Source organism: Pan troglodytes, chromosome 1 (genome assembly GCF_028858775.2).
Source record: "Pan troglodytes isolate AG18354 chromosome 1, NHGRI_mPanTro3-v2.0_pri, whole genome shotgun sequence".
Lineage (NCBI taxonomy): Eukaryota > Metazoa > Chordata > Mammalia > Primates > Hominidae > Pan > Pan troglodytes.
Window position 1 is genome coordinate 219673141 of NC_072398.2, and position 25855 is coordinate 219698995.

The following is a 25855-nucleotide window of genomic DNA, read 5'->3' on the forward strand; positions in this document are numbered from 1 at the left end:
CCCTCTTTTCAAGAGTATGTCCAAACCCTCTATCTCTAGATTTAGAAGACCATTTCAGATGCTTTTAAAAATCTGGTCAAAAAAAATCCGATCAATTAGAAAACCAATGTTTTGCAGAGTAAAACACAAACCACAGCTGATCCTGATGCATTCTCAGGTGCACCAGCTCATATGCATTATTACCAGGATTTAGGAATTACGTGTTGCAGATCTTTTCTCCCCCGCAAAGGTGGAATTACAGCCCACATTTATAAGTTCAGTAGTTCATGCCAGAAAACTGTCTCCTGCAAAGACTAAAACAGAACTACAGAAGATAGTCAGAATTTCCTGTAGGTTTTTCCACGCAGAATGATGGTTCCATTTGAATTTCTCAGTGAAGCATTGCTTTGTAGGTCAAAAGTGATTTAGTTAAACACATGTAGTGAAAACTCTTACTCTGTCCAAAACATGGAGGATCCACCGAAGAGCCCATCCAGTCTTCTGATTTAGCTGACTCTATTTCCTTGTCATCTTTACAGTAATCTGCCATCCACGACTCCTTGGTACTTACATACTGGTCTAGAAAGAATCCCCCGGAGATATTAAGAGAACTAAAAAAGATGGAGGGTTCGAGTCAAATAATTTCAATTCAGCAAAACAAGCTTTTATTGAGTGTCTCATTACATGCCTGGCCTGTGCTAGATTCCGAGAAAGTCTGTGCCCTGGAGAGCCTCACGCTCCATTGAAAGAGATTACCATGAACAGACAACCATCGCCACAAAACTCTATCATAATGTGAAAGACATTAAAGATGTGGATTCTCTTCAAACCAATCTATAGATTCAATAAAATCCCCATCAAAATACCCATAGGGCATTTTGTGGAATTTTAAAAGCTGAATCTAAAATCTATATGGAGGCCGGACGCGGTAGCTCACGCCTGTAATCTCAGCACTTTGGGAGGCTGAGGCAGGCGGATCACTTGAGTCCAGGAGTTTGAGGCCAGCCTGGCCCACATAGCAAAACCCCATCTCTATTAAAAATACAAAACTTATGTAGGCGTGGTGGCGTGCACCTGTAGTCCCAGCTACTCAGTAGGCTGAGGCGGGACAATCGCTTGACCTAGGAGGTGGAGGTTGCAGTGAGCCGAGATCATGCCACTGCACTCCAGAGGCTGAAATTCAGCAGACAATTCTCCACAAGTAGTTTTACTTCTGTGAGAGAATTACAATGGGGATAGCAGGTTAACAAAAACAATTACAGTGCACCACACCTAGATGAAGATCTTTTATACTAATTAAGATGTTATACTTTTTGGAAGAAGAATTATTGGTTTCTGGTTTTCAATTAGAACACTTGGCTACCGAAGTAATATTTATTTAAACACAAGAGGTCACAGCTACGTTTCTGGGTTTCAGTATAGTATTCGGAATAAGGAATTGAAGGTGAAAAAACAAAACAAATTTTACCACTGACAAGAATGCCTTTTGGAAGATTTTTTGTTTGGTTGGTTTCTTAGAGACAGGGTCTTGCTCTGTCTCCAAGGCTGGAGTACACTGGCACAATCATAGCTCACTGTAACTTTGAACTCCTGCACTCAAGTAATCCTTCCACCTCAGCCTCTTGAGTAGCTGGGACTACAGGCGCACGCCACTATGCCCAGCTAATTGTTTATTTTTGTAGAGACAAGGTCTCACAATTTTGCCTAGGCTGGTCTGGAACTTCTGGCCTCAAATGAGCTTCCCATCTTGGTTTCTCAAAGAACTGGGATAACAGGCATGAGCCAATGCGCACGGCCAGAAGATATTCTTAAAGAGACATATACTGCGCTCATCAGAAACACCAATAAGAACCTTTAGGTAAGCTCTTGTTTACTGCAGCTTTTCAAAAGACTACCACAAACTTTCTCTAACCTTCTAGAGTAAGAGATGTTGTGAGTAAGAGATGTTGTGAGAAACAATGTAGGAGTCAAAACAATACAGTTTAGAGAAATCACAGGGTCAACTTACTATTATCTAGGTGATATTAACAACTAGGCAAATTAGTGAATGAAATCTGATCATACAAAACAGTGGTTTTAAATTTGGGGGGTCAACAAACTTATGGTCTCATTTCACAATACATTCTTTCCATCCAACTCTGACATGCGTAAGGAGGTGGATATTCTAACAGCCTCAATCCAACATACACACCAAAGAAAGTTCACAATTTGCAATAGTATGTGTTATCGCTCAAAGATAAAGTATAGTAATTCCAAAATCAGATCAAGTAGATCAATAAATCAAACAATGAATGTGAGTTTTCACAGTGAAGGTACACACTACTTGATTGTATGATTATATTGCTTTCCTTTTAGATGGCAGAACTATAACAATAGAGCAGTTTTTATTCATGACATTGAATCCAGAGATGTACATTTCAGTGTTGCCAAAGATACTTTTAGATAACACACCACTAACCTGGCAACCCTTAAGCAAGTCATTTTCAGAGTTAGGTCAAAATGATAATGGGAAACAACAAAGGCAACCTATTCTACTATAAAGATATGGTCAAAATCACACCTTTTAAGAATTAGTCCGTGAATAGCTTGAGCAAAGTTAATCTAAACTCACTTCCAGGACATTTAATAAACTCTAGTGGCCAAGCATTATGAGGAGAAAGTCCATCACGGCCATTTACGTTTCCTAAGTAATCTAAGTTCTTGCTTAACCACTGATAGCATCATTATGGGATGCCAACGCTGGAGAAACAGGTTGAGAATCAAGAGGCTATTAGGGTTGATCAGGAAAGCAGTCAGGATGAAGAAGTGATGCCTGGTACAGGCCCAGGTATTTGCTAAACTAGGATTAATAGTCTTCCAGACTCAGAACTTAGGTACGGAAAGGTATCAGTCTATGAAAGACAACTTTCTACTCACCAATTAGCACAGAAGTGATATTGATATCCAAACGAGGTTTGGCCTTGGCTTCTAGCTTCAGTCGAGGAGGATGGAGACGACTAGCTGCCTGCTGTTGCCAGGATACAGAGCATGGCCAAGGCTCAATAAATGGCTCCCAGCCTAAAAGAACACAGGAAATAAGACATCTGTTCAGCAGATATCAAGAGTTTATAGGGGAACACTGCTCGCAAATGTTCAGCAAGGACAAACTGGAGCTTAATAGCTTTCTCCTTCCAATTCAATTTCACAACAAAAGCACCAACCACCTTTAGCTACAGGTCACCCTACAGATGTCTGCGTTGTCCAGAAGACACAAGTGGAAAGGCATATATGTACCCCCACGATGGTCTTCCAGAGGTGGCAGGAAGGAGGGCAGGCAGTGTATGTGCCCTCTTCCACTAAAGAACAGGCAGGATGTGTTGAGACACTCAAGATGGAAAAAGGAGTCTCAGACTAAGATTGGAAAAATAATAAAGTGTCTTAAATAGCTATTAAATTTGATTCTCCTGGTTACAGGACCAATACATTGGTTGAATAAATAGGTACATATGAAGGCTCATTAACTTTTTCTTTTTCTTAAAATATGCACAAAGACTATATAAACAACAATATAAAATAATACCACAAACACTCGTGTACTCACTATTCAACTTAAGAAATAGAAAATTACAAGTTCCTTTGAAGTCCCCAAGGGCCATTCCCTACCATCTCATTCCCCTCCTTCCCACCAACCCTCTCCCACCCAACTCCAGGTGACCATTCACTTGAATTTTTAGTTAATCATTTCCTTGCTCTTCTTTATAATTTTACCAAGCATATATACCTTTCTTAAGAACATTTTAGACTGTCCTGCTTGTGATCTTTACATAAATGGAATCCCCATGCGCATTCTTTTTCAAGTTTCTATTCTTGTTCACCAATATGTCTTTGAGCATACTGTTGAGCATACTGCTACGTCACATTGATGCAGGTCACCGTGGTACATTGTTTTCACTACTGAATATTAACATGCATTATAATGAATATACAATTTATTTATCCATTCTGCTTCTGAAGGACATTCACTTGATTCCAGTTTTATTGCTATTGGAATACTACTATAAGCAGCCTTATATACATCTGTAGTTCACACAGGCAAGACAGTCTCTACGGTACAGACCTAGAAGCAACACATTGCTGGGTTGTTGAGTATGCTTACACTCAAATTTACCAGGTCATGCCAAATTGTTTTACACAGTAGTGGTAGTAATGTATAGTTCTAATAGCAAGGACTATGGCTTATATCTTCCAATAATTAGTAGTGTCCCACTTAATTTTTGCTAATCTCTTGGGTGTGAAAAATGGTACATCACTGCGACTTAAAAGACTCAACTTTTCAAAGCCAATTAATTTTTAACAGATCTTTAAATAGACTCACACAATCAGCCACTGAACAAATCCAAATCAGTATGTAACACACAGTAGGTACATTAGTCTCCTTACACCATTTGACATTTAGTGACCTGAATGTGTTCATACAACTTTAAAAGTAAGCAATATTTGGCCTAAGAAAACAAATGATTCTCAGAAAAATAGCTCCCACATGCAAGAGTTTCTCTCAGCTAGAAAGACTTGGGCTATTATTCTTTTTTTTTTTTTTTTTTTTTTTTTTAAGACAGAGTCTCTGTCGCCTAGGCTGGAGTGCAGTGGCACGATCTTGGCTCACTGCAACCTCCACCTCCTGGGTTCACACCGTTCTCCTGCCTCAGCCTCCCGAGTAGCTGGGACTACAGGCGCCCACCACCACACCCGGCTAATTTTTCGTATTTTTTTTTTTAGTAGAGATGGGGTTTCATCGTGTTAGCCAGCATGATCTCAATCTCCTGACCTCATGATCCGCCCACCTCGGCCTCCCAAAGTGCTGGGATTACATTCTAAAGTGAAACATTTTGAACAATGAAGAAATAAGGGTGTTAGCTTTAAGTGAGTCTGGTACAGAGGGAATATGTTAACTAACATAAAATTAAATGTGATAAATACTCTAGAACACTCAGCAGCAGCACAACAAATCGAGGTTTAATTTCTTACTGAAATTAAAGGGAGCAGGCCGTCGGAGGTTTACACCTTGGACTGCCCAGCACTACTCTGCTTATTCTGTCCATGCCTACTACCAATTCCGATGAGACCTTCTTTCAGCTCTCTTAAGGTAAAGTTCACTGCTCAAACCACTTGGCCCTAATATATTATGGCTTCTGAATTTCAACCTGTATGTATAGGCTCTTACCTTGGTCTTTCAAATGGGAAGAAAGAAACCTGAAAATGCTTGCGCTATTATTGAGGTTTACGTCTCCCAAAAAATAGCCTGCTCTGATCAGCAGTGGTTTTTCATTTGTTTGTTTTTGTTTTTTCTAGGGAGTAGGTAGGGCAGAATATATAGTGTCACTGACTCAGTAGATTCTAATAAAACAAACGAACCCAGTGGGGAGTGAAGGGACTTGAGGTTTAAAATGCTTGGCTGGGCGCAGTGGCTCACGCCTGTAATCCCACCACTTTGGGAGGCTGAGGCAGGTGGATCACCTGAGGTCAGGAGTTCGAGACCAGCCTGGCCAACCTGGTGAAACCCCGTCTCTACTAAAAATACAAAAAATTAGCTGGGCATGGTGGCAAGCGCCTGTAATCCCAGCTACTCAGGAGGCTGAGGCAGGGGAATCACTTGAACTTGGAGGCAGAAGTTGCAGTGAGCCGAGATCGTGCCACTGCACTCCAGCCTGGGTGACACAGTGAGACTCGGTCTCAAAAAAAAAAAAAAAAAAATGCTTGTGGGCATAAATCTCCCTTGAAATTTAGCTACTCTCAGGGCCAAATAAATGATCCTTCACTATTAAGCAATGGCATATTCTAGAATGAGCCAAACTGCAGGATCAAAAAAAAAATTAACTACAAAAACATCACTTTTTAAATTTTTTTTGAGACAGAGCCTTGCTCTGTCATGCAGGCTGGAGCGCAGTGGTGTGATCTCAGCTCACTGCAACCTCCGCCTGCCGGGTTCAAGTGATTCTCCTGCCTCAGCCTCCCAAGTAGCTGGGACTACAGGCGCCCACCACCATGCCCAGCTAGTTTTGTATTTTTAGTAGAGACAGGGTTTCGCCATATTGGCCAGGCTGGTCTTGAACTCCTGACCTCAGGGTGATCCGCCCTCCTCAGCCTCCCAAAATGCTGGGATTACAGGCATGAGCCACCACGTCCAGCCGAAAACATCTTTTTAGTTGCAACATATCAGATATGTTTTTAGCACAACAGAAAATCCTTATTTTCTGTGTTTATGCAGTCTACTTGCTTTTCATCTTTCCCCGTCCCACCCCACCCCTGCCCTTTCCTTCATGTAAAATTTACATAGCAATAGGTCCAGGCAAACGCTTAAATTTATTTTTTAAATCCCATGATACCATATGCTTTATACTGACCTGAAAGAGCACGGTTATAATAATCTCCAGAAAGGGTGAAGTGGGCATAGCCTTCAGGGCTAGTTCTTACACGCTGAAGGAAATTCAGACCTGCAATGAAAGCAAACCTTACTGCAGTGGCAGGGCAGGAGCAACCAAAACTGCCTTTTGCTGATAAATGACATTAAAGAAACATTAGAGCTAATACTCGCAAAGGAGAGCACACAACATTCTGATATTTTGTTCATCATGTATTTTTTGCATCAATTTTTAAAAATATGGCACTGAGATATTATTTATCTCCATGACTGAGTTTTCTGGCACCCTCTTAAACTCTGTGCCTGAGGCAAGTACCTCATTTGCCTTCCCACAGTGCCAGCCCTGGCACCCAGCTGTACCTGAAGCCTGTGGAAACATAAAAGATATTTCTGGCCAGGTACGGTGGCTCATGCCTGTAAATCCTAGCACTTTGAGAGGCCAAGGTGGGCGGATCATAAGGTCAGGAGATTGAGACCATCCTGGCCAACATGGTGAAACCCCATTTCTACTACAAATACAAAAACTGGCCGGGCGTGGTAGCGGGCGCCTGTAATCCCAGTTATTTGGGAGGCTGAGGCAGGAGAATTGCTTGAACCCGGGAGGCGGAGGTTGCAGTGAGCCAAGATAGCGCCGCTGCACTCCAGCCTGGCAACAAAGCAAGACTCTGTCTCAAAAAATAAAAATAAAAAATAAAAAAAGATATTTCTACCTGAATAATGATAAGAGGGCAGACTGATTAGAGAAGTCATGTTCTGATAAATATTAGCTCAAAATGTTAAGATTGACATAGAAAAATAAGAAATCAACTAATTAGTCTCTGCAGAAAAGATATTCATCAAAACAGTCAAAATTCCAGTTGTCACTTTTAACCAAGTAGCCCTGGTGGTGCCCTAGATAGAAGCTCAGGGAAAGGGCAAGCTCTGTAATGTGCAAGAGGCCAGATTCAAGCCCCAGAAGCAAACTTTACTTGAAGGAAGAAGAGGCTGGCAAGATCGAAACAATGGAAAGTTAAAACTAAACAGAGTAGGGAGATTTTCAGGTGCTCTCCTCAAAACCTCAACCTCGCCGGGCGCGGTGGCTCATGCCTGTAATCCCAGCACTTTGGGAGGCTGAGGCGGGCAGATCCCTGAGGTCAGGAGGTCGAGACAGGCCTGACCAACATGGAGAAACCCTCTCTCTACTAAAAATACAAAATTAGCCGGGCATGGTGGCACATGCCTGTAATCCCGGCTACTCGGGGGACTGAAGCAGAAGAATCGCTTGAACCCAGGAGGCAGAGATTGTGGTGAGCCGAGATTGCATCACTGCAATCCAGCCTGGGCAACAAGAGCGAAACTCTGTCTCATAAAAAAAAAAGACCTCAACTTCACACTGCTTGCAGTGAGGCACTTAAGGATCAAGTACTCCCACCAGAAGTGATGGTGGGCCACTTTAATCCTAGCCACTCGGGAAGCAGGAGAACTGCTTGAGCCCATGCGTTTGAGACCAACCTTGGGCAACAAAACAAGACCTCACCTTTGAGGTAAAAAAAAAAAAAAAAAAAAAAAGGATAGAGTACTCCTACTTTGGTCCCCACTCTAGCAAAGGACAGCTCACATATAAACAGTGTTTTACCCCTTACAAGGCCCTGTGGTGGAGACTCAGAAGTGCACTTTCTAGTAAGATTCTTGTTTTTGATTTTCAAGAGATAATACAACAGAACCATTATTGTCTGAGCTTATCTGTTAAATGCCTAGCAGTATTCACTACAATCTTTAGATACATAAAAAGATAAGAAAAATGAAGAGATCAGGAATTATTTAGCTAGAGATGTTAATACAATGGAAATTTTATCAAAGACCATTCCTATTCCCAAGCTATAGGCTGAAGGCCACATATGGCAAATAAAAGTTTCTTTAAAACATACATAATGAAAAACATATGTAAAACTATTATCTAAATTTCACCCAAATGACTAAATAGAGTATGAATGACAAAAAAAAAAAAAAAAAAAAAAAGGCCCCAAATAATTCAGCAATGACTGGAAATATTCAAGATGAATCTGAAAACCAGGACAACACTCACGGGAAAAGGTGAGTTCAGCGAGAGGAACATCACAATCCATGCAGTCATCGATGAAACAGATGCACACACTCTCAGCTTTGATCTCCACGCCAGAGATCAATGGCGCTGCCACAGCCCCTGGGCTATCTCGGCTGGTGGAGGCCAAGGAAAGAGACTTCAGAGGTTCCGCATTCTTAAACAACCAACTTGCTGCCTTTTTCAATTGGCCTTCAAAGAAATTAAGAAGTGATCAGTTCTACCAGCTTCCACAGCTACCCTAGCCACTCACAGAGGAAACAGAGAAAATAAAATTCTCTAGAGACCTACTGGGAAGCCAAGAGAGCCTTGATCCCAGAAGTATTCTTGGACTTAATAAAAAAGGAGGGTGGGGGTGGTGGGGGTGGGGGGTGGGAGGGAATCCCAGCATAATAATAATCCTGCTTTTAAGCAAACATTTTGTTGCACACCTTCCACTCAAATTTACCACACCTTTCATGATCTGGCCCAAAATGCCTCCAGGAAGCCATCCCTCTCTACCATGCCATCTGTTGAAGGAGAGGAGAGAAGAGGACAGGAGAGGATCCAGACACGGCGCCACTTGGTACCTAAGCACTTAATCTTCACTATGTAGTTTTGCAAATATATTGATGTGCTGCTTTGTAATTGTTCTCAAATATCTTACTTTGTGTATAATGTGTCTTCTCAATCAATCGCAAATGCCTTGAGAACAGAGAGCAATGCGAGAACTGCATGTGTGTAATATATAACCATTACTAATTGCCTCTTGAATACAACCCGGTTGCTAAAGTCCCCCTCCTCCCAAAAAAAGAAAAGAGAAGCAATGCCACCCCATACTTGTAAGTCACCAGAGGCCAGTACCAGGGACAGTGTAAATGATTGAGGGCATGGGCTCCAGAGCAAGATGGCCTGGCTTCAGGTCCTGTTCTGCCCTTACCAGCTGCTGGCTCTTGGGCAAGTTATTTGATCTCTTTGTGCCCGACAGCACCCACTTAAAAGGACTGACAGGAAGAGGGAAGAATGAGTACATGGAAAGTTCTCAGAGTGAAGCCTGGAGTGTAATAAACATTATTTGCTATTATCTACATTACAGATAAACATCAGTTGCTATTATCATATTAATTACTGATGGAATTAAGTTTTATCTACTAAAGAAATAAAAATTACTGGTCGGGTGCAGTGGCTCACACCTGTAATCCCAGCACTTTGGGAGGCCAAGGCGGACAGATCATGAGGTCAGGAGATCGAGACCATCCTGACCTCGATGGTGAAACCCCGTCTCTACTAAAAATAACAAAAATTAGCTGGGCGTGGTGGCATGTGCCTGTAATCCCAGATACTTGGGAGGCTGAGACAGGAGAATCGCTTGCACCCGGGAGGTGGAGGTTGCAGGGAGCCAAGATTGCACCATTGCACTCCAGCTTGGGCAACAAGAGCAAAACTCTGCCTCAAAAAAAAAAAAATTACCAAACAGAGGCCGAGCACAGTGGCTAATGCTTATAAGCCCAATGCTTTGGGAGGTTTAGGCAAGGGATCACTTTAGGTCAGGAATTTGAGACCAGCCTGGGCAACATAGCAAGACCTGTCTCTACAAAAAATTAAAAAATTAGCCAGGTATGGTGGTGCATCCTGTAGTCCCAGCTACTCAGGAGGCTTAGGTGGGAGGATCATTTGAGCCTAGGAGTTTGAGGCTAGAGTGAGCCATGATCATTGTGCCACCACTACACTCCAGCCTGGGCAACAGAGCAAAACCCAGTATCTAAAATTTAAAAAAAAAAAAAAAAAATCCAAAAGGTTCTCAGAACTTTAATTTAAAAAAAAAAAAAGGTGCTCGAATTGTTAAAGAGTAAAAAGCATAGGAAAAGTAAACATTAAGGGGTATAAAATTAATTAAACCAAAAACTAATGACTGGGTAAAACAAAACCAAGAACACATGAGAACTAGGTCTACCTTCATTTTTTTCAGAATCCAAAAGGTAAGTTAATGTAAACCAGTATGTCATGAAACAAGCCTTTTCACACATAAATTGGCTGGAATAACCCAGATGCAATTTTTTTAGAAAAAGATTTGTCGATTCAAGAGCCCCAAAAAAAATTTTAAAAAAGAAAAATTAAAAAAAAAAAAGAAATCAAGTAAAGAGCCTGAAAAATATATCTATACCCTTTGGTCTGGTATTTAAAATATAGATCACTCTACCAAGGATATACTTAAAAGACATAGACAAAAGTTCACACCAAAAAATGTTTACTACATAGAAGTGTGTATAATATTGAATAACAAGTAAAGAATGATTAAGTAAATTATAATATATCCTTAGAGTCAATGTAAAAAGATCAGTATTGATAAATAATTTCAATGACATGGGAAGATGCTGCTGATATATTAAGTATATCATAACAGAATTACAATCATAATTCAATAAAATATTTTTAAAAGACTATAAAATTGTATTGGCAACAGAATCTACCAGTACATTAAAAATGTAATGTGTGCATGTGTGTGTGTTGGATATACTGTCCACAGTAGGTAGAGAAGTAGAAAGAGGCCGGGTACAGTGGCTCACGCCTGTAATCTCAGCACTTTGGGAGGCCGAGGCAGGTGTATCACGAGGTCAGGAGTTCAATACCAGCCTGTACAAAAAAGGGAAACCCTGTCTCTACTAAAAATACAAAAATTAGCTGGGCATGGTGGCGGGCACCTGTAATCCCAGCTACTCAGAAGGCTGAGGCAGGAGTATCACTTGAATCTGGGAGGCGGAGGTTGCAGTGGGCCAAGATCGCGCCACTGCACTCCAGCCTGGGCAAGAGAGCGAGACTCTGTCTCAAAGAAAAAAAAAAAGAGAAGTAGAAAGAGAGAAAGTGCACACAAGTGTAAAGACTGGAAAGGAGGGTGAGGCAGGAGGATTGCTTGAGCCCAGGAGTTGGAGGCTGCAGTGAGCTATGATTGCGCCACAGCTATGATTGCATTCCAGCCTGGGCAACAGAGTGACACCCTGTCTCTTAAAAAAAGGGGGAAAAAAAGATGGAAGGAAATGCAGCCTGTGCTGTACTTCTCTTTTTGAAGAGAAAGGGAAACATGGAGATGGAAAGGAAGTGAGATGGAGTAGAAAGAACACAGATTTAGGAGGCAGGTAGACCTGGCTTTAAGTCCATCGTAGGGGACTAAGATGTGACCTCCACCAAGTTTACTTAAGAAGTTTTACCTAACCAATCTGAGCTGGTTTCCTCATTTCAAGTGGGAATAATAATGTCTGCCTCCAAGGGCTGTGAAGAGGATGCAAAAAGAAAACACAAAGATAGGCATACAGGACTTCAATAAATGGTCATAATTATCAATATCACCGCCATTAGCACAACCACTAGTAACAGTGGTTAACATTTATAGAGCACTTGCTGTGTGCTAGCACTTTCTTAGTGCTTTGCATATAGTCATTTACTTACATCAAATCTCTGAGGGAGGCAGCCTCTTATCTTCTTTCTACAGATAAGGAAGCACTGGTTCACAGAGGTTAAAGCCACTTCCCAAAGTCATTAATAGGTAGTGGCAGAGAGTAAGGATCTGAACCCAGTCAGCCAGCTCCAGAGCCCCTTTTTTTTTGAGACAGAGTCTCGCTCTGTTGCCTAGGCTGTAGTGCAGGGGCATGATCTTAGCTCACTGCAACCTCCGCCTCCCAGGTTCAATCGATTCTCCTGCCTCAGCCTCCTGAGTAGCTGGATTACAGGCATGAGCCACCACGCCAGCTAATTTTGTATTTTTAGTAGAGATGCGGTTTCGCCATGTTGGTCAGGCTGGTCTTGAACTCCTGACCTCAGGCGATCCATCTGCCTCTGCTCCCAGAGTGTTGGGATTATAGGCATGAGCCACCGCACCTGGCCTCAGAACCCAAATTCTTATCCACTACTAAAGACTGCTGCCTGTCATCCCGGCATTTTGGGAGGCCAAAGAGGGCAGATCACTTGAAGTCAGGAGTTCGAGACCAGTCTGGCCAACACGGTGAAACCCCACCTCTACTAAAAATACAAAAATTACCTAGGTGTGGTGACGCATGCCTATAAACCCAGGTACTCAGGAGGCTGAGGCAGAAGAATGGCTTGAACTGGGGAGGTGGAGGTTGCAGTGAGCTGAGGTGGCGCCACTGCACTCCAGCCTGGGTGACGTTATTATTACTGACCTAAGATGATATGCAGTCCAGAGAAGACACATAAAGCGTCCTCCAAACACACTCAGCTCTCTAAGTCGCCTTGTGGAAGTAAGAGAGGAAATGGGAAGGAAGCATATCATCAAGATAAACAACGGGTAACAGAACCCTGTTCAAATTACCTTGACACACCAAAAGAGCTTTGCGACAATCATCCATGCTGAATCCCAGCTCCTGCAGCCTAGTCAGCTGTAACTCTAGGAAACAAATAGCATAAAATTTTCATAAATAATTTTATGTAAATTAATCTACAAACTAATTTTAGAAAAAAAGAAAAGAAATTAAAAAACCCATGACTAAAACATTTCATTTCTCTAAGCAAAACTGGACTCCTAATTGGAGAATTCTATCAAGTGTACCCTGAAATCTTTGAGTCTTTTCCTCATATTGACTGTGTTTTTAAAGTGGTGTCCTGGCCAGGAATTGGGGTTGGGGGGAAGGTCTATTTCGCATCTGGCCCCTTCATTCCACCATCTGGCCCCTACATTTTCCCATGACTGTGTTTTAAACAGCTTAAAATTAGAGGTGGGCACAGTAGTGGCTCACACCAGTAATCCCAATACTTTGGGAGGCTAAGGCAGGGGGACTACTCGAGACCAGGAACTCAAGACCAGCCTGGGCAAAATAGCAAGACCCCATCTCTAAAAAGAAAAGGTAAAAATTAGTAAGGCATGATGGCACACACCTATAGTCCCTCCCAGCTACTCAGGAGGCTGAGGAGTGAAGATAGCTTGGGCCCAGGAGTTTGAGGCTGCAATAAGCTATGATCACACCACTGCTCTCCAACCTGGGTGACAGAGCAAGACCCTGTCTCAAAATAAACCAATAAATTAATAATAAAAGCTTAAAAATAAAACTTAGTGTTACTCATATAATTTCAGAGGAGAACTCTCAAAGCTTAAAACTCAACTTTGGCATTATCCAGGTAACTCTGGAAAAAACTGAAAGAGGAAAAATAGTGGAGTAGTTGGTTAGGGATGTTTTGTTTGTTTTTAAATTTTAAAAAATGAGAGAGTCATACTTAGGATTTACAGTTATACTTAATGACATACAATTAAACTGTGTACAATTTAGTTGTGCAAAAGAAAATTTTAAGAGTCAAAAAGAAGAAGCGTTATTAGCAAGACTGAGTGGGTTTTATAGTTAAACACCTACCCAAGACAGGATCTAAGGTGTGTCTTGTCCCTTCTCTGATTTCCTCTCCAACGCGAGATGCACCTGGAAGGTAAGTGCCAACGGAGTCTGACTCCAGGGCCACTGAGTCTGGCACTGCAGCATTAGCTTGCTCTGGGATGGATTTTGCAATGGCAAGAAACAGCTGAACATCATTATAGGAGAGTCTGATATCCAGGGCTTGTAACTGAATCTAACAAAATGTAAAAAAGGTAGCAATTTTTTAAAGCTGCATTGGTTTTACATCCATATCTCTTACAGATGTAATTCCTATTTCAACTTCTAAAAGTCCAACAGATACTGCACCAAATTTCTCATTTAAAAGATTGCAAAGATCTTGAAATTAAGCACTAATAACCATAAGGTAAGATGTCTCAACTATGAGGTCAAATGGTCACAAAACTGCACCATGTAGTGGGCGATCACGAGGTCAGGAGATCGAGACCATCCCGGCTAACACGGTAAAACCCTGTCTCTACTAAAAAATACAAAAAATTAGCCGGGCACGGTGGCAGGCCCCTGTAGTCCCAGCTACTCAGGAGGCTGAGGCAGGAGAATGACGTGAACCCAGGAGGTGGAGCTTGCAGTGAGCCGAGATCGCACCACTGCACTCCAGCCTGGGCGACAGAGCAAGACTCCATCTCAAAAAACAAAACAAAACAAAACAAAAAAAGAGGTTGTTGGGCTCAGAGCAAATAAGAGTGCCTGCATAGGACAGTGTTTGAGAGCATATCAACGTATTGCACAGATTTTGCATCATTACCTCCAGGACAGGTGGGAAATCTTCACTATTGAATGCATCCATCAATCCTGAACTATTTTGATAAGAAGAATTCCCCACCAACTCCATTTGAATTTGTACGGGATCCACAATTGAAAGAGCTGTATCATGCTCATTCCCTAGTCGGCATGAAAACACCTAGAGAATGAAATGCAATATGGCGAGAATTAATGTCTGATTTAGGAAGGGTCCAACTACCAGCACAAAGAGGCTATCTCAGAAGCAGTCAGCCATGTGTTATCACAAGACCCATAACAACTGCTGAAATAAATACTGTGAAGAGTGAAGCCCCCCACCGCTGCCGAGAGCACACGCAGTGGTTCACCCAGAGGAAAAGGCAGTTTAGCAATACACCCCGAAAGCCTTACAAATCTCACACCCTTTGATCCAGTAATCCTACTTCTCTCTAGGAACTAGCAAAAAAAAAAAAAAATCACTAAACCATTATTTAATAGTTAAAAAAAATTAAGAGCAGCCAAGGTTATATCACATCTACTCAATGGAGTATTTGCAGCCATTTAAAAATGACAAAAAAGACCATATGGATTTTAAGAAGACAGTTACAACACAAAGTGAAAACACAACCCAAAATAATGTTACTCCCCAACTTTAAGGAAAGAAACACACCAAAATAACCTATCAGAAATCATATATGATTATTTTCCCTCCTCACAATATCTTCATAATTAAAAATAAACATATTATTAAAGCTGGGTGATAGGTATATATGGAGTTCATTATATTATTCTGTTTACTTTGTATACATTTGAAATGTTCTATAATAAAAGGTTAAAAAATAAATACATTCATTGGGAGAGAGAAAGAAGGGAGAGAGCGAGAAAGGACTCCAGTTCTAGGACCAAATTATTTTGCATGCTCAGGAAGAGCACAGAGGAAAGAAAAGCGCAATCATTTGGGTCCTTCTTACCCTCTTCACCCCCTCCACCACCTTTTTGGGACCTATCCTAGTGCTGTGAAAAACATGTGACAGCAAGGTCCTTTGCCATATTCAAAATTCATACTTTATAAATTCTCCCCCGATGATTTATCAAGCTGGTCTTAAAATTCAGATCCAACTGTGCTGCCTCAAAGGCAGGACTGAAAGGAGTTTCCAGCAATCTCAAATATTTTGCCATGTAGTTGTCCTAAGACTTCAGAACAGAAAAGTTTCATTTTCCTTTTTCCTTCAGGGGTTTCTGCTACACAAAACCCAATTGTACCTGACAGTTCATTAATCAATCAGCAAGATTCTCCATTCAAAGCTAGTATTGTGGTGGCTTGGAGGGCAGATGAATTGCAATTTCATGATCAACTCACATCACACCAGCATGCAAATCCTTCCTCTCAAACGGAGGTTTCTTTACAAGAGAGAAACAAGTGGTCAAGAAGTAGAGTCCCTACAGGCTTTATTCCACTATGTTTGTCTCAAAACCATAAACCATATACTCCTAACAGTGAAAATAAGTTTTATTCCTTCAAACTTTGAGCAATACCACTGGAAAGAAAGGGGCATGAAAAGGCCGATCGTAAAGCAAAAGGAACCCCAACCAAATATCCTAACAGTACGGCATGGGGAATGTGAGCTGAGATGAGTCAAGTACAAACATCTGATAGAAACAAGAACATGCCACGGTTCCCCTTCTGTCCCCACACCCCATGGCTTAACAAGAGACAAAGCACTTTTGGCCTAATATTGCATAATGACATTTCTGAGCTACAAAGGCCACTCCAGCACAAATTATCTTCTTCATGAGATGACATGAGAGCCTAAAGCACCACTATTATCCATGCGCTCCTTTCAGCCAGGCAGGACTCTGCAGAGCTGCCCTTTTATGGATCAGGTATTCCTGAAAGGATAACATATAAGATCCTTAGCACTTTGTATAAATAGGTTTCCCTTCCCAAAGCCCTAGCTCTTCACAGGGCTGCACTCCAGGTGAGGAGAGGGATGCAGGGGAAATGAGACCCACGGCCTCACCTTCATGGACGAGGTCTGCAGAACGAGAGGGCACAACAAGGTGCCTGACAGGGCAGTGGGGACTGGAAAAGTCTCCTTGAACTTCTTGAGGAAGAAAGGGTGTAAGAGAAAGAGGCAAATGTCCTCTGCATATTTATAGCCTAACACTGGGAGACTGAATTCATGCATTAGAATAGCCAGGTAGATTTGGGGAGAAAACAAAGAGGAGAAGAGGGCAACGGTCTTCCAATTTCATGAATTACTTCCCCTAATGCAAGTTTAAGAGGTAAAATTCTCTTCCAGATGCTTTTCTCGTGAGCCAACACGCAGTGCCGTGATCAACACATAGACTTCTTACCTCGATGCCAAACAAACTTCCTGAAAAGGGGCGATCAACAAACCGGGGCTTATAGGTGAGCACTGTGGTGCCTTTCAGAATAATGGCATTGGTGTCGAAGCAGGACACATCTTCAATGACCACAAACTCCGTACCTGGAAAGGACAACGTCGTCAATCAAGCCAGAGCTGGGAAGCTGGAAAACACCAAGCTGTTGCAAACAAGGCAGCGAGCGCATTTCCACCAGGCAACAACACGAACCAGTAAGATTTTTCTCCAAAATGTCTGCTGACATTTACTAACAGTGTCATCCTGAACCAATACTCTGCATCTGGCCACATGCAGCTGAACCAACAGAGCTCTGCAGCAGCAGGAAAGACTGGGATGTGATTCTCTCTTTAGAATATTTCTAAACTAGACAGAGAAACTGCACCCCAGTTCTCCTGGGAGGGCTAGCAGATATTCAGAAGTTCACAAAATCATCCTTTCTCTAAGTGATGACCTGACTGAAAATTCCAGGAAGAAGACTCAGGTACTAATGCTGGTCAGGCACTATGCATCTAAGTAGCTATTTACAAGGTTGTTTACAAAGAACAGACCAATTTAATATCGAGATTTTTGAAATCAGTACGTTTTCAACTTATGTGTATATATTTAGTAGTAAATTCACTCTGCTTTAAACTGTGTTTTTATCAAAAACCATATATAGATCAAGCTTGTAACTGAACTCATGTAAAACGCATTGTGCTAGCCAGCTTCATCAAAATCACTGAGAAGCAGGTACAGGTATCAGAAACATAACAATAAATACACAAATACATACAGATGCACTAGATGAGTTCGCTAGTCAACAAATGCCATAGTAAATTCATCTATACAAAGAAAAATATTCTTTTTGTAATGAAAATAAAAATCTCCTCACTTACTTATCTTCAAAACTGAGGTTTTCACATACGAAACTTGCCTAAACTCCATAAAGCACATCTGTTAGGGCCCTAAAGATCAAACTGCAAATTGCAGACAGACTGTACACTGGAAAAAAAAGACCACTGCCCAGGCGGGTGCTCGGGCCAGGCACACGCACTAGGCAGGCAGGGGACAGGGACAAGCGACCCCGCAGTCTTCAGTGGGCCAGGCAGCTCCCACCTGAAAATGGAGGCCAAGACCTCTGATGCTTGCAGGTCTGTAAAAGAGGCAAATGTGTAAGTGCTCATGTGAAAAATGGGAGGCAAAAGAGCAATCATCCTGTAAGGCAGATATTGAGCCTAACATCCAAACTAAGCACCAATGAATCACACCAACATATAATCACCTGTTACATTGACCTTGACCTCCAGGTGCCTTTCATTGGACACAGGAAGGGAAGACCGCTTGGTAACTACTCCACTCTTCACAGTTTTGGGAACTATAGCAGATTCGCTGCTAGAGTTACGGTGGCGAGAAGGAGTAACATGATTTTGTTTCTTAATATCACTGGGAGTGTGGAGAAAATCATGGACTAACAGTAGCCAGTCAAATATGAGAAACACACGGAGATTGTTGAGAACTACTGTAAAGCAGGAGGAATCCTTGGTAGATCTATAAAAAGAAGACAGGAGAAAATAAATAGGGAAAAAGAAACATGGTTATTTCAATAACCTGCAAATGTACTGCTCAGTTTTGGCGGGTGGTATTCCAGTATTTTCCAAACTGCCTGCTTTGAGTATCAGTAAACTTTGAACACTGGTTGAATAACACGTTCAGTGTATTACTGGTTTAATAACACATTCAGTATAATAAGTTAATCATATTTTTAAACAAAAAGGAACATTTTATAAGAAAGCAGCATAGATAGTATAGCTCAGTGGTTCTCAATCAGATGGTTTTGCTCCCCTGAAGACATTATTTCTTTTCTTTTTTTTTTTAAGAGACAGGGTCACACTCTGTTGCCCAGACTGGAATGCAGTGGCACGATCATAGCTCACTGTAACTTCAAACTCCTGGGATCAAGTGATCCTCCCGCCTCAGCCTCCCAAAGTGCTAGGATTACAGATGTGGGCCACTGCACCTGGCCCTTGGAGACAATTTTTATTCACATTTCAATTGCAATTGCAACTAGAGGGGGTTGCTATTGCTATCTAGTATAGGTAGAGGCCAGGGATGCTGTTAACTATCCCACAATGTACAGGACAGCCCCATAATAAGGAATTATCTGACCCAAAACATCGATAGTGCTAAGGTCAAGAAATTCTGGTATGATAAAGAGCACAGGCTTTGAAGTCAGAGACGCAGACTTAAATACTGCCATTTACGAGCTGTGTTATCTTACGAAAGCCACCTACCTTCTCTCAGCCTGTTTCCCTACTTATAAAATGAAGAATATTAATATGATAAGAAATAAAGCACCAGGCACAAAGCAGGCATTTGATAAATGTCACTTTCTTTCCCTATGGGCTATTTCAAGAAGATCAATGAGGCACTCCTTCTTTGACGTCTAGGATCACTTCTTTATAAATAATACCAAGTTTACACACACTAGTACTAGATTGTTTCTCTAATTGAAATTGACCTGACAGCGCAGATCTTTTGGCCCGAGGAGAACAAGTAAGATGACATTTACCAGGGATAAAAGTCCCCTAAGTAACCTAGAGGTAGAGTTGGGGTGGGGGTGGGGGGACAAGTTGCCATTACTCTGAAGTCTACATTTGACGTGAAAACCCAGCGAGGACTCTCAGGCCTGACTTTAAACCATGATGCAGTCAGGGGCTTCATCCAGGCCCTATTAGTACATCAGCAGGACCGGCCTACTAATGGATAGGCCTCAGATGAGTAGGACAAGAGAAACAGGGGCTGGAGCACTTGAATGGGGTTTTCTGGGTTGAACTTGGTTCCCTAAGCCCAAAAGCGACTCTGGGGTTGTAGCTACTACATGTACCTGGTTCCCTGACCTAAAAGGTATTCCTATGTGGGAAAAGCTAACTTAGAAATATTTCTGAGGCTGGTTTCTCTGCTCCTCATTTCCCCTAAACCTGGCTCACTGCCTCTAGTAAAAGGGCAGCATGATGCATGGCTCCTTCTTACAGACACAGCATTTTTCACAGAAACACTCTACTCTTGTGTAATGGAGAAAAAATGTTGCCCTCAGTAAAATTTTTCCACTCCATTTTGAACACAGATTGTCAGAGTTCTGTATTTAACTGGAAAGTCACAGTGTGTTGGATCCCTTTTCTGGAAAATATTTCAAGCCTTTAAACACTGTGAAGTGATTTATATTTGACACACAAGATCCCAACAGAAGAGTAATTCTTCTTCAGACACGAAAGGCGTTCAAAAATTCCCATCTAAAGAACATTTCACTCCTCTTGCTAACAATAGTATTTCTGTTAGCAAGAGCCAAGGTAAGGCTTTATTATTTGACTCCAATTATACACCTATAATACACAAATATTTCCAGGCTCCCTGTATATTAAAAATATGATAAGAAGGAGACAACTACCTGACAGTCTAGGAAGCCAGATCAATAATAATACAGTAAACTCAAAAAGAAATGTTTCTCGGCCGGGCACGGTGGCTCACACCTGTAATCCCAGCACTTTGGGAGGCTGAGGCGGGCAGATCACAAGGTCAGGAGTTTGAGACCAGCCTGGCCAATATGGTGAAACCCCGTTTCTACTAAAAATACAAAAATTAGCCAGGCATGGTGGCAGGAGCCTGTAGTCCCAGCTACTCAGGAGGCTGAGACAGGAGAATCACTTGAACCCGGGAGGTGGAGGTTGCAGTGAGCTGAGATCGTGCCACTGCACTCCAGCCTAGGCGACAGAGTGAGACTATGTCTCAAAAAAAAAAAAAGAAATGTTTCTCCAGATGGAACAAACAGATGCCAGCCTCTTGTTCAAAGGAAACATCTTCAACCAAATGAACTGCAAAATGGGACCATCTTATCACATGACTACAATCAGCCCAATGACAAGACACCTGATAGGTCCAAAGACTGTTAGAAACATCATGGGCTTTAACATCACACACCCAGGTTTGAGCTCTGATTTCTTGACCTACGAGCTGTGTGACCTTAGAAGAGTGAACTAACCCTTATGCAAGTTTCTAACTTGGAAACTGCAAAATGAGGAAGAAGTCATCCCCTCTGCAGACTTGTCAGGATTATACTGAGCGTAGCTAAAGTGCCTGGCTCATGGCAGGGCCCAGTAAGAGGCAATTAGGATTCCTACTCCTGAACTTTTAAAGTTCATAAAAAAATGTAAATGTCTACTCTGCTAGATTTCCTAAAGGCATATGGAGAAATCATGACCTCTCTCAAAAAACAAAACAAAACCTAAACCCTGGGGAATTCTGAACAGCACACTGAAATGTCAGGCATACAGAAACATGTAAGAATAATCCTGATGACTTTTTGTTCTGTTTTTTGCTTAAACACAAAGCTTTTCACAATCTTTTTACTTAGTGGTTTATACTTACAACATGTCTGATGACATGAAGCACTAACAGAAGGGAGGGTCTCCTTTTTGGGTTTTCACTGAAAGACTTCTTTAGACCAGGCCTAATTTTTCAGTTTTAAGGTCTATGTTCAGCCATAACATCAGCAAATGGTATATCATAAAACAACATGTTATATCAGCAATAACAATGACAGCTGCCAACTGTGCCAAGCAATATGCCAGAATTACTTTAATTATTACCTCTACCCCATGAGGTGGGTATAGGTAATTTTCTACTTTATATAAGAGGAAGTTGAGGCTCAAGGGGCTAAACAACTTGTCTAAGGACACATAGCTAGATAATAGGAGAGCAAGGTTTTCAGCCCAGATCTGTCTGATTCCAAAATATATGTTCTTTCTATATAGAACACTGCCTCCCATAACACCAGAAAGAAAAATATAACCTAATTCAAAAAGGTGAAAACTATGTATACATGGATAATGAGTCAGGAAGACTTGAATGGGTAATTCAAGTCAAACCCACCTCCCCTTCCATTATTTGTAAAGACCAAAAGTCTTTTTACTTTTTTCCTTAAACCAGCATAATTTCTTCCTTCTCCAAGCCGCTTTACAAATTAAAACAGTCTACAGCTTACAAGGAGATTGATTTTGAGGCTCAATTCTTAACTACTTTATCTTTAAAGGCAACAGAGACATCTTTTGGCCAATAAATGAAACTGCAAGATTACAGGAATAATGCATTAATACACAGTACACTGCACTGATTAAGCCATTATCTATTTATCTGTCTAGTGATTCCTTGGTTTTTTGATGTTCTAAAGCCAACAAAGACTTGACCCAAAAGGGAATGTCTCCATAAAGAAAGGCAGAGAAGGGTCTGGACCTGCTACCTGAAATGTAGTTCAATCTGAATGGACCCTTGGGTGGTGCTGCTGTTCTTAGCGGGCTGAAAGATACAGCTGAACACATTCGTCATGCCAGGGCTGGTCTTCTGCCCAGCATAACGGGTGTCAAAAGCCATCATGGAATGGGAAACCAAGTTAATGGACTTGGTTTGGTTGGAAAAACTTTCATAGAGCAGCTTGCATTTCTTGAAGTCAAATCTAAAAGAGAGAAAAGAAAGCAAGCAAGATGTGAAACACAACTCTTCCATTTTACAAAAGTATATAAGTTCGAGATAACGAGCAAAATCAAAAATATATCTAAGTCCCATAAGGAGAATAACTTTCATTCTGAGTTTTCTTGTTGATTCTGTTAATAGACTCTTCAAAATGGAGTTAGTGTCACTGTGCCTTGGATGTTACTTTTCCAGTTCCAAAGAGATGATCTAGTTCATAGGAACGGCATGAGAAGTAACAATACCACATGTTTAACATATTCTGAATCCGTTATCATTCCCATGACCCATCAGAAGTCTAAGAAGGCTGTATATCCCCAAAGGATGTCAAGGGTCCCTCTGGGCCTTCATCTGTCAGCTTCTAGCTTGCCTGGATGTTTCACTCTCCAGGGTCTGTCCAACTGTTTATGTGAAACTGCTGTAGTGTACTGGGAACAAACAATACTCTTCACATGGAGAATAATTCAACTAATCTACCAACAGGAAATGCATTTGGAACCATCGTTTTTTCATAACAGAGAAAGCTGCAATGAGGAATTCATAATTACTCGGTACCATTATGACAATACATACAGAATTATTCCATATTGAGAAAAACTAAGGGCACAGCCAATCATCACAGAAAATCGCTGGGTGACGTGGCTCATGACTGTAGTCCCAGCTACTCGGTGGGGCTGAGGTGGGAGGATCACTTGAGCCAGGGATGTGGAGGTTGCAGTGAGCCGAGATGGCACCACTGCAGTCCCGCCTGGGCAACAGAGAGAGATTCTGTCTTTAAAAAAAAAAAAAAAAAAAAAAAAAGGGAAGAATAAAATTGCTAGCTCACAAGACCACCAACGTGGGACCACAGTTTCCGTATGCAACGCTCTCACCAGCTGAGTTAGGTACAGACCGTGGCGGACTTTCAACAGAAAGACTAACTAGAAGACAGAGTGCTTCAGCAGGGAATCACTGGCCTTGAAGTCCTGTTTTCAAATGCCAAACCACTTTCCCAGTCATACGACCTTAAGCTAGTCAGAAACTCTATCTGGAAAAGAGTGATGTACGCCCAGCTTACAGGACTGATAAGAGATCAACATGAAAAGGTTATTAAGTGTGAAATGCACTTTTTAAAGTTCCACACCAGTAATCACGAATTCATACATCTACACTGACTAAGGAAGTGACAGAAATAAGCGAAGGACTAGGTAAGTATATGCCCCATTTCAAGGGAGCAATTGCTACTCCGCTTCCAGATGCTTCCAAGTGAGAACATGGACCTAGTATTGCCAAAGCTTCCAGTTTTTCAAAAGAAGCTAAATACAAACCTTTTATATAAAATCCTGCAACTTTTTGGGGCGGGAGGGACCAGGTTTCAGCTGTCACCTAGGCTGGAGTGCAGTGGTGTGATCATGGCTCACTGCAGCCTCAATCTCCTGGTTCAAGTGATTCTCTCACCTTAACGCCTTGAGTAGCTGGGACTACAGGCATGCACCACCATGCGCAGCTAGTTTTTTAATTTTTTGTAGAGACAGGGTCTCTCACTATGTTGCCCAGGCCAGTCTGGAATTCCTGGCCTCACGCAATCCTCCTGCCTTGGCTTCCTAAAGTGCTGGGATTACAGGCCTGAGCCACTGCGCCTAGCCCCTAACTTTGAAAATGTTGGCCAGCAAGGCATCAATGCTGTACATCAAGTGGTTCTGCATCTCCCACCCCGTAACTACTCAGACATACAGCAAGACAGGACTTTCTGACTCCATCACCCTGTGTGGGACCATATTTTAGTTCCACAAAGTCTGCCAGAGCATTTAGTTGCCATTCAAGACCATTCAGAGCTCATTTTTCTCTCTGGCACATCAAAACACTAGCTGCTCTGTCACCCTAAGCGACTACAACGAGCAGAGCAGCCCAGACCCACAACGGTCACAGAGTATGAGGGGAAAAAGATCTTCACTGTTTTAAGTCACTGATACTTTGGGGTTGTCTGTTACTACAGCATAACCTAACCTATGTTGACTGATAGAGCATGAATCTCAACTTTTCAAAAGCACTGTGTAGATCAACCAAAAGACACTCTGCAGACAACATTCCATCTGTGGGCCACCACTCTGCAACCTCTGCTCTGTGTCAATGCAAAACATGTGTATTATTTGGATACTGTTACTAACAGTATAATAATATAATCAAAGGCATACCTGGCTAGGGACCCAGCACCTTCTTTTCTTTTTGGATCTTTAAGCTCCAGGCTTACATTCACCATATCAATGAGGAAGCACATACAGGTGTACACTTCTCCACTCAGGACAGTCTACAAAAGGAAAATGCTCGTCAATCCACAGCTGATGATGCCATCCTAAAAATAGGCTCATACGCCAAGAAATCTAATTTGCTTGTTGCTCCACCTTCTTTCTCCAGGTGAGTTTGAGGAATAGATACACAGGGTGACCGTCAGCTGAGACTATGAGAGTGACAGAAGAACATAAGGTCTCACTCACATGAATTCTTGGATCTTGTAAATCATAAGGCCGCATAAATTCCTCTATGGGTTCTCCCAGGTTGTTCTCTAATAAGCCGCGGATCAGCTTGTATTTATACAGATCCAGAGAGCAGTGGACTGAGGAGAGATTGCCATGGATAGATATGTCTGGCACAGTATGACTTATTTCTCTATGAAAAAGAAAAAAGATCACTTACACAAACAAGTCACTAACTTAACACTGACACAGCTCACGCCCAAATAACGGGGCTAAAATGTACTCACCTACATTATCAAGTAGGTAATTCCTACTTCCAATGACAAAAATTTCATGTAGCTCCAAGTGAAGCAAGTTAATATGACTGTCATGCTTCAACTATAAAAAGCCCCTTTTCTCCCAAAATTTACATTTAGAAAATCCTCAAACCAGGCCAGGTGTGGTGGCTCACACCTATAATCCCAGCACTTTGGGAGGCTGAGGTGGGAGGATCACTTGAGCCCAGGAGTTCGAGGCCAGCCTGGACAACATAGTGAAACCCCATCTCTACAAAAAATGCAAAAATTAACTGGGCATGGTGGTGTGCACCTGTGGTCCCAGCTACTCAGGAGGCTGAGGTGGGAGTTCACTTGAGCCCAGGAAGTCAAGGGTGCAGTAAGCTGTGATCGTGCCACTGTATTCCAGCCTGTGTGACAGAGTGAGACCCTGAGGGAGGGAGAGAGGGAGAGAGGGAGACAGGGAGGGAAGGAGGGAAGGAGGGAAGGAGGGAAGGAGGGAAGGAGGGAAGGAGGGAAGGAGGGAAGGAGGGAGGGAGGGAGGGAGGGAGGGAGGGAGGGAGGGAGGGAAGGAAGGAAGGAAGGAAGGAAGGAAGGAAGGAAGGAAGGAAGGAAGGAAGGAAGGAAGGAGCAAGAAATGGAGGGAGGGAAATCCTTAAACCTAGTATGAGGTAACTAATCTATTAATAAGG

At 42.0% G+C, this 25855-nt stretch overlaps 1 protein-coding gene across 12 annotated transcripts in view; it reads right to left on the reverse strand.

The window, feature by feature from the left end:
* VPS13D (vacuolar protein sorting 13 homolog D) overlaps positions 1 to 25855 on the reverse strand; it is a 283384-nt gene that overhangs the window by 177245 nt on the left and 80284 nt on the right. For all 12 annotated transcript variants that reach the window (XM_063785968.1, XM_001145053.7, XM_009448445.5 and 9 more), the window contains 12 exons: positions 24910 to 25081; positions 24610 to 24722; positions 22209 to 22421; positions 18198 to 18463; positions 16907 to 17040; positions 14574 to 14729; positions 13793 to 14003; positions 12760 to 12834; positions 8442 to 8648; positions 6360 to 6449; positions 2896 to 3036; positions 436 to 558 (listed from right to left, as the gene is read on the reverse strand). In XM_063785968.1, coding sequence (XP_063642038.1) covers positions 436 to 558; positions 2896 to 3036; positions 6360 to 6449; positions 8442 to 8648; positions 12760 to 12834; positions 13793 to 14003; positions 14574 to 14729; positions 16907 to 17040; positions 18198 to 18463; positions 22209 to 22421; positions 24610 to 24722; positions 24910 to 25081 — 1901 coding nt within the window. The remainder of the gene's footprint in view (positions 1 to 435; positions 559 to 2895; positions 3037 to 6359; positions 6450 to 8441; positions 8649 to 12759; positions 12835 to 13792; positions 14004 to 14573; positions 14730 to 16906; positions 17041 to 18197; positions 18464 to 22208; positions 22422 to 24609; positions 24723 to 24909; positions 25082 to 25855) is intronic.